Genomic DNA, 17,133 nt, shown 5'->3' on the forward strand with positions numbered 1-17,133 from the left:
TTCTTTTTTTTTTTTTATGAGAAAACTCTAATCACATTCCATTATAATAGAGATGAAATACAAGAAGGGAACTCCTCCATTGTTACAATTACGTCTGAAATGGAAAGAGCATTTTTTGCCAACAAGTGAGCCATTTTGTTACCTTTTCTCCCAACATGAGAAACATCTCACTTGGCGAAGTTTTTTAGTAGAAATCTTGCCTCATTCACATACATACCTGCACTGCTCCATGGCTCAGAATTCTCCTTAATAGCATTTGTCACCTGCATGGAGTCTCCCTCAACAAGGATCTGCCTAAGACCCAGGTCAATGCCAAACTTGATTGCTTGTAAAGCTCCAAAGGCCTCAGCTAGTAAAGGATCAAGAAAAAGGTGTTTTCTAAGCCTCATGGTTGCCATAATCTGATCAATGATGTCCCTTACACAGACATCAACTACAATCAATCATTTGATCTTGTCAATAGCCCCATCCCAATTTATTTTAAACCAATTTGTTCCAGGTGAAGACCAGGCTTCTGCTGATGTACACTCTGACTTGAGTCAACAGTTATTCTTCCTTGCTTCTTCAACTAGCATATCTAACATGTGATTAGCTTCCTTGACAAGGGAGTTTGGGTGAGGGAATTCATTGTGAAAGACAAATATGTTCCTTCTCCACCAAATCTTCTTAGCCACTACCACAAATTCTTGCACAACATTCTTTTCCATTGAATCTGTTAGGGCTTCAACAAACTGCAACATAGATTTCTGTGGCATGATACATTTCTGTAACCTCTTAAAACACTGACTCCACACATCCCTTGCAGACTCATATCTCCATAAAGCATGAACAACAGTTTCCTCTTCCATACTACATATCGGACAAAAAGGATTATCAACCATCCTCTTTTTGAGCAAATTGAATTGAGTAGGGAGAGATTCAAGGTAGGCCCTCCACATAAAAACTTTATCCCCTGGGCTGACTTTAAGTTGCCATATCTACTGCCAACTTCTATTGCCAAGTTCTTTACTAGGTGATATGCACTCTTGACAAAAAAAACAACCTAATTTAGAGCCCTTCCAAATTAACTTGTCCCTACTGTTCAGTGTGCTAATAGGAGTCCTTAGAATGGTTTCGGCTTCCTCTTCTCAAATATTTCTTGAATCAAATCCCTCCTCCACTGCTTTGATATAGGATCAATCAACTCTGCTTGTGGCCTTACTATCTAATACCTTGACTGGATTGAAAATCTTCAATGGATTAGAGTGGTTCAACCATTTGTCTGTCCATATCTTAATGTCCCTTCCTGTTCCAACTCTCCTGTAAGAACCTTCTACAATGAGTGGCCTAGCTGCAAGGAAACTCCTCCAAATATAAGATGGCCTAGAGCCTAGCTTAGCTACTTGAAAGTCTGTAGCACTAAAATACTTGGCATTCAACACCTTAGTTGCTAGAGAATCTGGTTGTTGAATAATTCTCCAGCATTGTTCTGCAAGCATGGCTTTGTTAAAACATTTGAGGTCCCTAAACCCCATTCCCCCTTTAGATTTGGCCTTACCCATCATATTGCATGAAACCCAGTGGATTTTGTGTTCCTTTTGCTACATCCCCCATCAAAAATTCTGTATAACATTGTTGATTGCTCTCAATAAAGAAATAGGCAATTTAAACACACTCATAGTGTAAGTTGGCAGTGCTTGCACAACAGCTTTAATGTAAATCTCCTTTCTTGCATGTGTTAAGGTTTTAACTTTATAATTGTTGAGCCTCAATATGATTTTATACAGAATACACTTGAAAGTTTGGTGTCGAGCTGTAGCTGCCAGCAATGGAAAGTATGTAATCCTGAGTTACTTTTGAGGCATTCTTACTAAAAATAATATAGGTTTTGTCAAGATTAAGCCTCTAGCCAGAAGCCTCCTCATAGATTCTAAGTAATCCAAACAACCTCCCACATCCCACTGCACTGTCTTTACAAAATATAATGCTATCATCCGCAAAGAAAAGATGAGAGATCCTAAGCTAACCCTAGCCACAGGCTCCCCATGGATCAGACCACTTTCCTCAACTTTTCCAATCAAATTACTAAGAGCCTCAACACAAAGAATAAATAGATAGGGTGAAAGGGGGCCACCTTGACGTATGCCTCGAGTTGGTTGAAAATCCTCTTGAGGGACTCCATTAATCAAGATAGAATATGAGACTGTTCCAATGCACTTCATCATGATATCAATCCATTGAGAACTGAACACCAATCTGTTTAACACAGCTCTAAGAAAACCCCACTCCACCCTGTCATAAGCCTTACTCATGAACTGTTAGTAAGCAAAACTTTTGCAAATTATTATTGGTGACAACAGAAGTTAGAGTGGGACTAAGGGGACTAGGGTTGAATATCATGCCGTTTAATCTTCTCCATTAACATAGCTAGGGTTGCCGTTTTCACCACACATAGATCGTGCATTACATTCCCACACAACAATGCCTCCACACATCACCCCTGATCACTTCTCCTCCTCCACACAGCAATGTCCCCACCAACCTTCCTCCCTTAAATCTCACGACCTCCACACATGCAATGACTACAGCCACCACATTCCTCTGTCACGACCTCCACCAATCAATTGAAAATCCTCTATTTTGGACCCTTAAAACAGAGCACTCCAAGGTAGTGCAAACCGAGAGCCACGGCCCACGCTGCCTCTGGCAGCTGCAATAGAGGGCCCTGGAGAACAACTCTCCACCATCAAACACCCTCATACATAAAGACTCTCTAACTCATTTTTTTCCTCTCTAGTACTATTTAATCTAATATCTATATATTTACTCTTCACCATTAATGCCGGCATGTTCGATTTAGTCACCTTCAATCTCATATTGATCTCTATAAATCATGGTACTGATCAAGCAAGCCCGATCCTGCCGTATGATTGATTTTCACCTTCAATCGATCGGTGATGTTATTCGATTTAGTCAACAACAAGAAAGTCCTTGTCAAAGTAGCTAACATGCATCATGCATTTGATACTGGCGTTTGTGAACTGGAGACAAATATTTAGGTGGCTTTTCGTATCCGTGGTTCACTCATTGGAAACGTTTAGCAAAAAAATTAAAAATGGTATTTCGTATAGAAGAAAACCTTTGGAAACGTATTCATAATTTATTGTTCACTCATTGGAAACGTAGTCACAATTCACTGATTGTGTGTGTTTGTGGTATGCACTACACAATACTCTAGATTTTGCTTTACTTAATTTACAAAAGAAAATCATTTCTTAAAAGATTATAAATATCCACAAAAATGGTATTGCGTACAAGGTTCATGTCTGTCTTCTTCGTTACCATGTTAATCTAGTCTTAAATATCGTTTTCCATTTCTTAAAATATTATAAATATCCACAAAATGGTATTGCACTTGAAATAAAAATGTCAATTATGTGATATTATATCAATTATAATATATCATCATGAGATAAAATAAAAATACCAATTCTTCGAGACAAATTTAGATTTTACATAATATTACTGATCTTGCATTCTCATTTAGTTATCATTCAATATTATTTTCCATACTATGTTTTAAGTTATTGATGATCTTGCATTCTCATTCAGTTCTGTTTACATATTTCAAATATAGTTAAGCTATAGACAAAAGTTGGATAAGAAACCTCAACATATAAAAGAGTATGTCAATGGTGTCAAAGAGTTTTTGAAGTTTGCATGTGAGAATTGTCTTACAGATTCATCGATTTGTTGCCCATGTAGAAAATGTGGATTGCGTATGATGTTCATGCCCAACATAGTATATGATTATTTGATTAGGTATGGAATTTCTAGAGGTTATCCCATTTGGCATGCTCATGGGGAGAGAAAATGACAGACATCTTACCACGCTACTAATGCCCAAAACAATAATGAGCAAATAAATTAAGGCTCCAATGGAATGACAACTATGTTACACAATGTTTTTCTTATGTTTGATCCTGAAATAGTTGAAGGTGGGCCTAAAATAGGTGTGAAAGTTGGAGAAGTTGGAGTGCAATATGAAAATCGACAAGGTTCTAGCTAGAGAGTTAATAAATTTTACAATATGTTGAAAGAGGCTTTTGAGCCATTATCTGAAGGGTGCACAAAACATTCTAAGTTTAGTGTTATTGCACGTCTCTGGAATATGAAGTGTTTAGGTGAATTGAGTAATAGCATATTTACAGAACTGCTTGGATTTGTGAATGAGTTGCTCCCACTAGGAGCATCGTTGCCTAAAAATACATACGAGGAGAAGAAGTACATGAATGAGTTAGGGCTTGGATACGAGAAGATCTTAGTATGTCCTAATGGTTGTATATTATTTTGGAAGGACAATGAGAATTTGGAAACATGAGTGGTATGCGGAGCATCAAAGTGGAAGCAAAAAGAACCTATGGATGAAAGGTTTAAAAAAGGTAAAAGAAGTCCAGCGAAAATATTACGATCGTTTCCGTTAATCCAAGGTTGCAAAGGCTATTTATGTCAGCAAAAACTTCTTTACAAATGAAATGGCATACTATAAGCCGCACAAATGATGGGGTATGAAGGCATCCAGCAGATGGTTTGGCTAGGAAGACATTTGATTCACAGCATGATGAGTTTGTCTCTGACCCTCGCAATGTTAGGCTTCGTTTATCTATAGATGGCTTTAATCCTTTTGGTAACATGAGCATTTCCTATAGTACCTGGCCGGTTATGTTGGTACCTTACAATTTACCTCCGTGGATGTGCATGAAACGATCAACTTTTATGTTATCGTTGATTATACTGGGACCATCATCACCTTCAATGAATATAGATGTATACTTAAGAGCCTCCAATATCATAATTAAAAGAATTATGAGAGGTTGGAGCACCAACCTATGATGTTTGCTCTAGAGAGATATTTACAATGCGGCAGCTTTAATGTGGACGATAAATTTTTTTTCTACATATGGTGATTTGTCTAGATGGAGTACGAAAGGTCGTTTAGCATGTCCTTGTTGTATGAGTAATACACGATCTAGATGTCTGAAACATGGAAAAAAATTTCCTATATGGGGCATAGACCATTCTTGCCAAGAAATCATAGGTGGAGAATGATGGTAAGAACATTTGATGGTACACAAGAAATTGATCCTCCATCTATTATGCCAACACCTGATGAAATTTTGGAACAATTAGATGATGAATGGTGCAATGATAGAACAAATCGTAAAAGAAATAGAGTTGTGGGATCCACTAATGTTAAGGAATACTTATGGAAGAAATGTAGTATTTTCTTTAATTTGGCTTACAAGAAAGATAATTTATTGCATCATAATCTTGATGTAATGTATATTGAAAAAAATTTGGTAGATAATATTGTTGGCACACTGTTAAATATTGATACAAAATCAAAAGATGGCATACAGACATGCCTTGACTTAGAAGAGATGGGTTTGAGACCATAACTTCATCTGGTTATCACAACTACAAACAAGACATATTTGCCTCTGGCTATTTTCACAATGAGTAACAAAGAGAAAGAAGACTTGTTGAAGGTTATAAAGCCTGTAAGTACCAGATGGTTATTCTTCAAATGTTTCACATTGTGTCAAGCTTCAACACCATACTATAGTGGGCATGAAGAGTCATGATAGCCATATACCGAAGCAATGGCTCCTATCATTGCATTACGTGGGTCATTACCTAAGCAGGTAATAGAACCCTTAATTGAGCTATCTAGATTCTTTAAGGGAATTTGTTCGAAAACAATGCAGCTTGAAGATTTGGACCGACTGGAATCTAGAATACCCTACATATTGTGCCAATTAGAAATGATATTTTCACCATCATTTTTCACGGTTATAATGCACTTGATTATACATTTAATTGCAAAATGTAAAGTTGGAGGACCCATTCATTATTGATGGATGTATCCCGTTGAAAGGTATACTATAGTTATTGAATTAAAAACACATAAATCTATTAAACCAAAAATATATTTTTTAAAAAAATATAAAAGTCATCTCATGATTTTTGTGGTAGGTACCTACACCGACTTAAGTTTCATGTGCCTAGCAAAGCTGCGCCAAAAGGTTCCATTGCTGAAGGATATTTACCGGAGGAATTATTGACTTTTTGTTCTCGTTATTTAAAATCCGCTCAAATGGTTTTCAATAGACCAACTAGAAACCTGGATGATTCTAAAGAGAAAGTTCTTGACGTTCACCTCGATTTTATGTCATGGACTCAAGCATATCGCTATTTTATCTTCAACTCTAATGATTTCACTCCATTCCGCATGTGAGTTGCAATGTTTAATACGTATGAATTAAATTATATTTCATTTATATTTGTGTAATTATAACAGACATTTGTGATGTCGTGAACATAAATAGGATGCACTTGGAAATATTGAGGAATACAATTAACGAGAGGCATTTATTAAATGACAAACTACAGAAGAGGCACCAAGACCAATTTTGTAATTGGTTTCAAGACTATGTACTATTTACACCCCATTTAATATTATATCACATAATTCGTTATGCCTCTCTAGTTTTCTACATTTTAATCAATGCTAATAATCCAACCTTTTAGGTAATGAAAATGGATGACAATATAATAAGTGAATTGGGCAATAAAGTCGTAATGCATTCTAAGAGTCTCAAGCAAGTTGCCAAATAATTTAAGTGAATTGTCATCAATGACACAAAATATTGCACTAAGAATCAGGAAAATGGGAAAAAAACTCTAAGTCTTGGTGTTAATGTGTGTGTTGAAGATGGCCCTTCTTGGTATGGCCAATTAACATGCATAATTGAGGTTATTAATTATGATCGTCGTTCAAATGTAATTGGGCAAACATTAATAGGGGTAAAAGTTTCAAGGAGGACGAGTTTGGCTTTAGTCTTGTAAATGTTTCTCATCTAGTACACACTGGTAATCGGATAACTGATGATCCATTTGTTTTACCTTCCCAAGTATCTCAAGTATATTATGTGGCAGATGAAAGATGCCCAAATTGAGTTGTTGTCGTTAAGACAAAACCAAGAGACGTGTATGACACTTGTGAAGATGAATTGATTGACGACAATGAGGATGAATATTTAGTCAACGAACATTGTAGCACTTCCAACGATGAAGCTATTGAACTTGCTATTGACGATATGTGGATGCTAAATGACATAGATGGAATGACGATCGAAATTCCTCAATGGTGTTGAGTAAGAAATATATATTTAGACTTTTTAACATGATATCTCTTATAACTTTACTTCTATCTCATATCATGCTCCAAATATTATTATTTCTATTGATTTGCATATATGTAAACTTTTTTTTGTATGGGTACAATGGATCCAAAAAAGGAGGTAAAGACTATCAGACCACACTTGCAAAGACAATCTACTTCAATACCAGTTGTCTATAGTGAGACGCAATCATACCCATCCCTTGATAGGGTGGAACATTCATTACCCTCTATTGATGGGCCACCCCCTTCTGTTGATAGGATGGTGGAGTCATCACCTTCTATAGATTGTCCTTCCCAGTCATCATTATCTTCTTAGAAAGGGACCCACCTTTCTACATTGATACAAATGGGAGGCCAACTATCCATGCATACAGAGATCAGCAGAGAGACCCAACCATGCACATCTGTACCAATAGAACCACATTCGGAAGCAGAAAATGTCAACTTTTGTTCCGACATTGGAAATCGTTTTGTTTTCATTGTTGGTATGTTTTTATTTTTCTTACTTCTTATTTATTTCACTATGAATGCACATTTACAAAATAGTAACAATGTCACTAAATCTATTTTTGCATATAGTAATGGAGGTAGAGTAAAGAGACCATTGCACTCGATTAATGACATTTGGCACCTTCCAGAAGGGGAGCGAATTGATATGGAGCTCAATAATCTTGGTCAACCCATCAAAAAGCTAAACTCAAAGGTGAAAGGTTTGGTGGCCTGATAGCGAGAACTAATAAGTTGGTTCCAATAATTTATAGGGATTGGAGGCGGTGCCTAAAACCATAAAGGAGGAAGTGTGGGGTCTCATAATGGTATAGAACTTGTATTAAACCAATATTATTAATTAAATAGGTATATTTTGAAAATTTTGTTAAAAAGCAAGACATTTACTTGTGTAAATTTATTTTGATTGTAGGGTGAGTTTAAAGTTCCTGTTGATAAATTGATGCATTAAAAAAATGGATATTGAAGAACCTGGGGAAGAAATTGAAAGACTACAAGCACAAATTGAAGAAAAAGTTACTTCATGGAAAAGACACCTCTGCAGCACAAGTGGTGGCAAGGGCATATCCCAATATGGTGGACTTATCGCAACCACCAAAGTTGGTCAATCTTTGGTTTGATCCAGAATATATGGTAACAACGCGTGTATTTCTCTTATAGATTTAGAAAGTCAACCAACTAGTTATTTTAATCATAATTCTCATAATTTTTATAATGTTGTAGTCAAAATGTAATAAAAATAAGGAGTGTTGTAAGAAGGAGGTGGTTGTCCACAGCGGAGGATCAAAAGATTATTCAAGATATGCCAATGATGCAGTATTTATCTAATTAGTATTATTTACTGTTCAATATTTGTTAGTTATTTGCTTTCAATAATGTGTTTAATCTAGAATATTGGACGCAGCAAAAATCAATTGGGACATTGCCAGGTTGAGCCCAGTTGTTTGTCACGACCCATAAGAGAAAGGATGGCACCCACTACAATGATGAGACGAGGAAGAAAGTGCTATGTTTATTTTCAATTTATTATTTTTAATTTTAATGGATTTATAAGATGAAGAATGTGTATTTTTTATTATCTATTGCAGGCTGAGATGAAGGAACTTTTAACACAGGACACATGTCCCATAGAAATGGGGTCTGGATGAGGTCCGTCTTAATTTCCAGAGGTTGGACCAACATCTGCGCACTGAAGGGAAGGATATACCCCTCCTTGGTCTACAAGTTTTGCATGGAGATGTCGACGACGCCTCAAGATGCAGCTACTCATACCATAACTGTACGTAGTGTTCAGTTCGAGATATCGGCGTATGTCATCTCTGAGCTACTCGGGATCCGTCACGTATCTGAGGCATCGACTACAGTGGATGCTCAGGCTAAGGATGCACCAAATGTAGGCACATCTTCATCATCTACTGGCTCAGTCAAGTCTATGGCCAAAGATGTAGACCGGTCGGGGGGCAAGGGGAGTGATTAGCCTTAGAATGATGACCGGGATAAAGATTTCTTCATTCTCATTAGGAGATACCGCACACCATTCCATACGAACTTATTGATATAAAGTTTGTAAATAGATACGTATCATAATTAGTTGTGTATATGAACTATATAAGCTATTGTTGTCATTCGAATAAAACATGATCATTTAACCATAAATAACCATAAACACCACAATAACAATCTTCCCAGCCAAACTTTCACATAGTTTGGAAAGTGATAAATGTTTCAGATGCATGCGTAGAAGTTTTTGAAGATAAATGATGTGTACGCTTGACTCTTGTTATTTAAAAAAAAAATATTGAAACTCTTGAAAATATAATCTATTATAATGATAGAACTTCTATATAGTTCTACTCGACTCATATAAACTTGAATAATTATGTAAACATTATTTTAATAGTATTACCTTTTATTTATTAATGAGAATATCATAGATATTTAGAAGGGTAAGAAAAAACTCTGTTCCTAATACTATTGTTGTAATTGTTTGAATCCTCATGATTATAATCTGCCTACTATTTGTTGGAACTCATTTAGATTACAACCCTAATTTGAATAGGTATATTATATGGATTTTCACTAAGTTGAGAATTTTCAATCAAGTTTGCTGAGAAAATCACTGGTGTTGGCGTTAATATGTTTGGGTGGATTTTGAGGCCACTCCAAGGTGGCTAAGGTCTTCTATTAATTCTCATTTTTTTTCTTTCCTTTTTTTATTTTAAAAGAAAATGTTTTTTTGAGAATTTTTATATGTTTAGATAAAAACTAAAATTTTCAAGTTAAATAGGAATTAATGATGTCAAATATAGTAGATTGAATAGATCATAAAGGGAAGGTACAAATTTAAAGTTTTCCATAGCACTAGGCCAACTCAATACAAATTGAGGCATAAGCCAAAAGTTTAAAACGTGGCATTTGATCTATTTTTATAATATAATGATATACATCATGTTAAACATAATATATTTTTAATTTATTTAAAATCAATATTTACGACTCTATAGCATTCTTGTGACATGTTTAGTTGATCAGATAAAATTTATTACTTTAGGCAATGAAGAAAATATACATTTCAATGCTTCAATTGGAGTACATTTAAACCATAAACATTAGAATATATACCATGTTTTAGAAGATTATTAAGATCAAATATAGTCTTTTTTACAAACCATACTTTAAGAATTCTAGAAAATATTATTCATATTGTATCACCTTATACTATATGTCCCTTCTCATTTATTATACTCTCAAGCATTAGCTAAACTCTTATGCAATATAGATGAAATAGCGAGAAGAATGTGTGTATTTAATACAACACAAGGCTTTTTTAAATTTTAAGTTGCAAAGGCCTTATTTGTTTTGAGCAAAGTATAAAATAAACTAGCCCTTTATGGATTGTTTCTTCTAAAAGAATATATAATGGATTTATGTGGACTTTGTTCAGTTGCAAAAAGAAGGCTTTTGCATTTGGGGGGGCAATAGGCAGTCGCATAAATTGCATTGCCTTTGAGCCACCCCTACATTGCACGAGAGCTAGCCTATTCCTAAAAATGTTTATAGGGGCGAATCTTAATGGAGAAAAAGAAATAAATAATTAAGTAATTAAAAGGCATACCAAAATATATTATGCTCTAATGACATTATGATGAAATGTAATAGGTCTAAGGAAAAAAAAATTACAAAGTATGAAACACAATCCAACCGAAAATTAACTTATTAATAATCTCTCCTTGATGGATATATATAAAAAAAAATATACAAATGTTGGCAGCCTTCTCAATCGTTAATTGAACGTCATTAGGTCATATTGAATAAGTTACAACCATTGTTCCATTTTCCTATTGAAGATGCCGGGTCCATAAGTTGAAATATACATGTCTACAAGAAGGGGGAATTGCATCAACACAAAGAGGGTGACAGGAATACTAGCCAAAGATATGACAGGAATAACCATCGATGATTCTTCACCTAGCATAAGTAAAAGACCTGCAGAAAAGGCTATCATCATGGTTGCAATCGAGAAGAAAAGAGTGGAAAGACCTATTATCATCTTTTTGGGCAAGGATTTAAAGAAGTCTCCTTCTGCATAACGTGACGTGAGGATTCCCATGAACATCAATACCGAAGATGCAGAGGAAAATAGTGATAGGGCATCAGATACTATAAAGAGCCTAAACAATTTTTTATTGAAGAATATTGGCAAGCCTGTGTCTTGGTTGTTGCCTCCTGGAACGGTAAAGGCTGCAGCGAACATGATAGTAAGAATCAGAGCAGCTACCACTGTGCACGAAGTTGCTGTATCTTTCATCCATATCTCACCCTCTTTCATCAAGTCCTTGTGGTTTTTTGTAAACAACTCTCGTGGAGTCATACCATCTATGTTTTCAACTTTCTTGATCTTTGGAAGAACAATACTCTCAACCTCCTACACATGTAATACAAATTAAAGATAGTTTACCAAAATATATATTGAAGTACATATCAATCAATGACAAGAACCAAGGACAACCCTTCAAGATTTTTTTATAAAATTAGTAATGATATCCCTACAAGTTTTTTTATAACTCTTTTTTAAATTGAAGAAAGTTCTGTAAAATCTGATATTAAAATACATTATAAAATAGTTATATGAATATATTACTCTAATTGAATATATATATAGGACTTGAACTTCAGTACATTCACGTTTTTAATAATTGATTGGTACTTTTAATTTCCACAACAAAACCGAAAGCTAGAACCATAACCCAAACTAATCAAACCCATTGCAAAACCCGAGAAAATGGAAACCCAAAACAAAAGAAACACCTAATCCTACTTACCAAAAATATTGAGTGTATTTGTGTGTGATGGAACTCCTAGATTTATACAAATTTCAAACTCACAAAGACTATTATTAATCGTGGACTCACCCAACTAGGAATTTCAATGAGATTGCTCATTTGGTTGAATTGTGTTGAGATATAAAATAATAAAATTTACCTCTTTCATTAGTTTAAACTTTTAGGACAAGTGGTGATTTCACATAGAATCAGAACAGATGTCATGAGTTTGAATCCTGACTCTACACTCTACCCCATTTAATTGAATATTCCACTTGTTGAGTTTACTCATTGAGGGAAAGTTTAGCCTACAAGTGAGAGGTAGTGTTAGGATATAAAATAATAAAATCTACCTCTTTTCATCAGTTTAAGCTTTAGGAACAAGTGGTGATTTCACAAATTGATGCCTTATTACACCTAAAGTTCGGTTGTTTTCTTTTCCTATATATAAATATAATATATTTTTCTTCCTCATCACATTTCGTGTCAGTTGTGCTAAAATAGCCACGGCTTGCAGTAATGAAGAAGAGTATATCACGTAAATATATATAGAAAGTGAGAAAGATGACCTTAAACCATTGTAATTCTCTTTGCATTTGTAAAGCTGCACCTGGTATGCGATTAAGCATAATGGAAACTGGTGGCATCCCTGCCATATGTAACATATTGTTGCCAGAGTTATCTCTATCATATGCGATGTTGTTCTTCGCATCTAGTCCATATATAAGACTAAAGATTTTAGCTTGGCGGCATAGGACAGCATACGAGAATATATTTCTTAAATTGCCATCTTTGCTCCACAGAAGATCTGGATTCGCTTTCACTACATCGTGAACAAACTCAAAAACCCCTTCTTTGATTGAACGGAAAATGGCTTGATAAACGCAACCTTTAACCCTTCCTTCCACCTCTGAAATTAAGATTTCTTTGCACATATGATGTAGAAGTTGACGGGATTGCTCATGGACCAGCTTCATTTCATATAAATGCTCAATATCTTTGTCAACAAACGATCACAATTGATAATTTAATAAAACGAAACATTAATACATAGAAAAGGGATAAAAAGATTAAAGAAAATAGATAAATTTGGCAAAAGAATTTTACATACGTACCCAAGAGTTTAATGATTTTTGAAAATGGTTGGCGCAATAGGGCTAGAACTACAAAGTAGAAACAAAATTTAATCACATACACACATTAGAAGATTGTTCAAATATATTATTCTAAAATACTATGAAATTTGCTCATATTCCCATCACACAACTTAGGTAATAAAAAAATAGATTTGTGAAACCTTATTTTGTAACTAAGTTTATTTGCTTTCATGGTATATTGAGATAAACTTATAGTTAAGTTCATCATTGTGTTCCAAATTTGGTATTCTTAAGAAATGACAATTGCTGATACTGTTTTTTAATATAGTTTTCAAGACCAATTAATGAAGTGGATAATGTCAGCCACACTTCATGCTTCCTCTTCAAGATCAATATCTTCAACATGTCACATTGTCCCAATCTTTATGGCCACACTTCTCGTCATCCTATCTTGTTGCATGCACTAAAAATACTGCACATTGCATTGACTGGTTCGTAATACACATCCCTATCGTTATTAATGTTCTCTGTTTTGATCGATGACATCACCCCAATTCTCGACCTTGTCGTTCCTAGTAGGGACACATCACCTCGCCTTAATTGCCATCAAGCCAAATAGCTGGGTGAGGGTGAGGGTGCAAAATGAAGTGCAACTCAGTGGAGTGGAATTAACTGGGTGAGGGTGAAATGAGTAATTTCTTTTTTTATAATAAAATATTCTCATTCATAATAAAAATTTTTTACAGATATCTATCAAGCCAAATAGCTTGAGAGAGAAAATATGGAAAACAATCTCACCATATATAAAGTGATTCAACATTCCAAGTATGTCAAGCAAGTCTATGAGCAACCTTATTTCCTAACCTACCAACATACAAAAATTTATATTCAGTAAACAAAGATAACAATTTCCTTGTTTCCAAGAACAAGATACCATGCATAGAAGACAAGCCAGCTTCCTTTTGAAGGTCCTGAATCAACATCAAGCAATCACTTTCAATTATAATCTTTTGAATTCCCATATTAGCACATAGTTGAAGGCCTCTGAAAATAGCTAAGAGTTCAATATCCTCAAGATCTGCCACCTCATTTTCTACCTTGCTAGCTGCCATAATGATATCTCCTTTATCATCTCTTAACACCACCCCAACACCAGCTCTATGTAAATCACTAAACATAGCCCCATCCACATTTAATTTTAGAAAACCAGATTCAAGAGGCTTTCAACTGCAGGAACTCTTTAACTCACTACTCAGCACAGATTGCACTGCAGAAAACTCTTTTTTCAAGGATAAAGCATGTTCAGTTACTTGTCTCGGCTCTATATAGATTTTCTCATTTACCAACATGTTCCTCCTAAACCAGAAAACCCATGCTACCAGAAAGAGTACAACTAAATCATCATTCCTACCACCCTCATGGATCTTTGTTGACATATCCATAACTGACAATTCACTACCCAACACTCCCACCATAGGTAATAAATTACACCAGTAATGTTTAATCTGAGTGCAGTAAACTAAAGCATGAGGAAGGGTTTCAGTACCTATTTTGTAGAAACAACATACATCCTCTGTTGGCACATTCTTTTTCTTCAAATTTGACAGAGTTGGGAGCCCAGCTTTACACGCCCTCCAAGCAAACACCTTAACCTTATGAGGTATCTTCATCTTCCACAGGGCCGTCCACAAAGACTGCCCTCTGCTAGCTGAAGAGCATTGCCCTGAATTTTCTTGCAACTGCCTTCTAATAAGTTTGTAAGAGCTTCTTACACTGAACATTTCACTCCTTTCCTGCACCCATACCCACCTATCTGGTTGATCTCCAGGGGCTATTACAATTTTCAAAATATTAGAGGCTACATTTGGATTGAAAAGGGCTCAAATCTTCTCTACATTCCACCATCTTGAACTAGCATTCCCTATATTATCAAATACACTGTCCACTGTCTCCATATCCTCCTCTGTCCTTATTGCACCAGCACCCCCTAAAAGGTTTGGATGCCCTGGAACCTAACTCTCAGACCATAACTTAGCAGTTTTATAACCAATGCTCCATCTACATCCTTTCCATAACCATTTCTTAGCTGTCCATATCCCTTTCCAGGTAAATGAAGGGTTGTGACCCAACCTAGAATAAAAAAAAGTACTATGTGGAAAGTACTTTGCCTTGTATATCCTATAGATCAATGAGCTTTCTGCCTGTAGGATCCTCCAACCCTACTTGGCAAGAAGAGCCATGTTAAAAGATTGCAAATTCTTGAAACCCATCCCACCTCTAGCTATTGGTTCACACATTTTTCCCCAACTAAGCCAATGTATTCTCCTCTCATCCTTCTTTTGACCCCACCAAAAATTCGCCATCATGGATTCTAGCTCTTTACGTAAGGTTCCAGGTACTAGGAAGCAGCTCATTGAGTAAGTTGGAATTGAGAGAGCCACAACTTTTATCAAAATTTCCTTGCCCCCTTGAGATAGAAGTTGGTCTTTCAGTTTTGCAATTTACTTCAAACTTTCTGCTTTATCTCAGAAAAAGCCCTTGTTTTTTATCGACCTACCATGGGAGGAAGGCCTAAGTACTTCTCAAATTGTTCAACCTCAGTAACCCCCCACAACTGCAGAATTTCCTCCTTTACTGCATCTGACACATTATTTGAGAAAACCATAGTTGTTTTCTCTTCGTTTATCTTCTAACCCGATGCCTTCTCATAGATATCAAGAATCCTTTGAGCAGTTTTGTTTTCTTCAACATTTGCTTTGCAGAAAATTACGCTGTCATCTACAAACAGCAGATGGTTAACTTGAGAAGCCCTTCTACAAACCTTAATCCCCTTAAGCACTTGGTTTCTCTAAGCCTTTTGTAGTAAGGCAGTCACCCCTTCTGTGCATAATAAAAATAAATAAGGAGAAATGGAGTCTCCTTGCCTCAAACCTCTACTAGGGATAATAGGTCCTTTTGGCTCACCATTTATCAATACAAAAAAACTTACAGTAGTAACACTCTTCATAACCATATCAATAAACTTCTTTTCAAACCCCAGATCATTCATAATAGTTTCTAAGAAGCTCCACTCAACACGGTTGTAGGCTTTACTCATATCGAGTTTAAGTGACATATACCCTTGCTTACCTACTATTTTATGCTTTAAATAATGAATCAATTCATAGGCTACAAGGACATTGTTAGTAATAAGTCACCCCAACACAAAAGCACTGTGAATCAGACACAACATCAGGTAGTATTTTCTTCAATCTATTAGTAATAACCTTTGAGATCATCTTGTACACCACGTTACATAAGCTAATGGTCTAAAATCAGCAACATTTTCAGTGACTGTCTTCTTTGGAATGAAATTAATAAAGGTGTGGTTCTAGACAGATGGGAAATCACCAGTTTGTAAAGCTTTTAAGACTGCTGCTATCATTGCTTTTCCAACTACATGCCAATATTTCTGAAAGAAAATTGGTGCCATTCCATCAGGACCTAGGGCCTTTTAGGGTTTCATCTCTTTCAATGCATCAATAACCTCCTTTTCAGTATAGGGCCTAGTCAAATCTTCATTCATCAAAATTGTTACCCTTCCCTCTAAACATTCCAAGAAGTCTATTAGACCCCTCTCATAGTAGCTGAGAACAGGTTCTGAAAATACTCCAAAATGATCTTAGCTTTTTTCTCCCCTTCCTACCATTCACCATTAGCATCTTTTAATCTCTTGCTGCCATTTCTCCTCCTTCTATGAGAAGCTTTTGCGTCGAAGTATTTTGAATTCTGGTCCCCCTCTTTTAACCATAATGCTTTTGAACATTGTCTCCACATGGTCTCCTCCCTTTTTAGCCTAGTTTGAACTTCTGCTCTGGCTAATAAGTGTGCCTCTCTATCACCATGGGTGGAGCCAATCTCTTGTAAATATTGAAGTTTTTGCTTAGCTTTTCTTAACTAATACTAGACCCTGCCAAAAGACACACGATTCCACACTGCTAGT

At 35.6% G+C, this 17,133-nt stretch overlaps 2 protein-coding genes across 2 annotated transcripts in view; both read right to left on the reverse strand.

The window, feature by feature from the left end:
• LOC108990281 overlaps positions 1-17,133 on the reverse strand; it is a 655,370-nt gene that overhangs the window by 271,162 nt on the left and 367,075 nt on the right. The gene's annotated exons all lie outside the window — the stretch shown is intronic.
• LOC108989087 (ankyrin repeat-containing protein ITN1-like) lies at positions 10,999-13,185 on the reverse strand. The gene is made up of 3 exons (XM_035691901.1): positions 13,170-13,185; positions 12,624-13,051; positions 10,999-11,657 (listed from the first exon to the last, which is right to left on the reverse strand). Exons 2-3 carry the CDS (start codon positions 13,029-13,031, stop codon positions 11,049-11,051), a joined length of 1,017 nt encoding a protein of 338 aa, XP_035547794.1. The 5' UTR covers positions 13,032-13,051; positions 13,170-13,185; the 3' UTR covers positions 10,999-11,048.

The sequence above is a fragment of the Juglans regia genome, chromosome 7 (genome assembly GCF_001411555.2).
Source record: "Juglans regia cultivar Chandler chromosome 7, Walnut 2.0, whole genome shotgun sequence".
NCBI classification, from domain to species: Eukaryota; Viridiplantae; Streptophyta; class Magnoliopsida; order Fagales; family Juglandaceae; genus Juglans; species Juglans regia.

Bases quoted from the DNA above. Each gene is read 5' to 3' on its own strand.
- LOC108989087 (XM_035691901.1), bottom strand. From the start codon at position 13,031: ATGAAGCTGGTCCATGAGCAATCCCGTCAACTTCTACATCATATGTGC. The intron at 11,658-12,623 runs GTCATCTTTCTC...TTACATGTGTAG, and splicing joins GAGAATTACAATGGTTTAAG to GAGGTTGAGAGTATTGTTCT.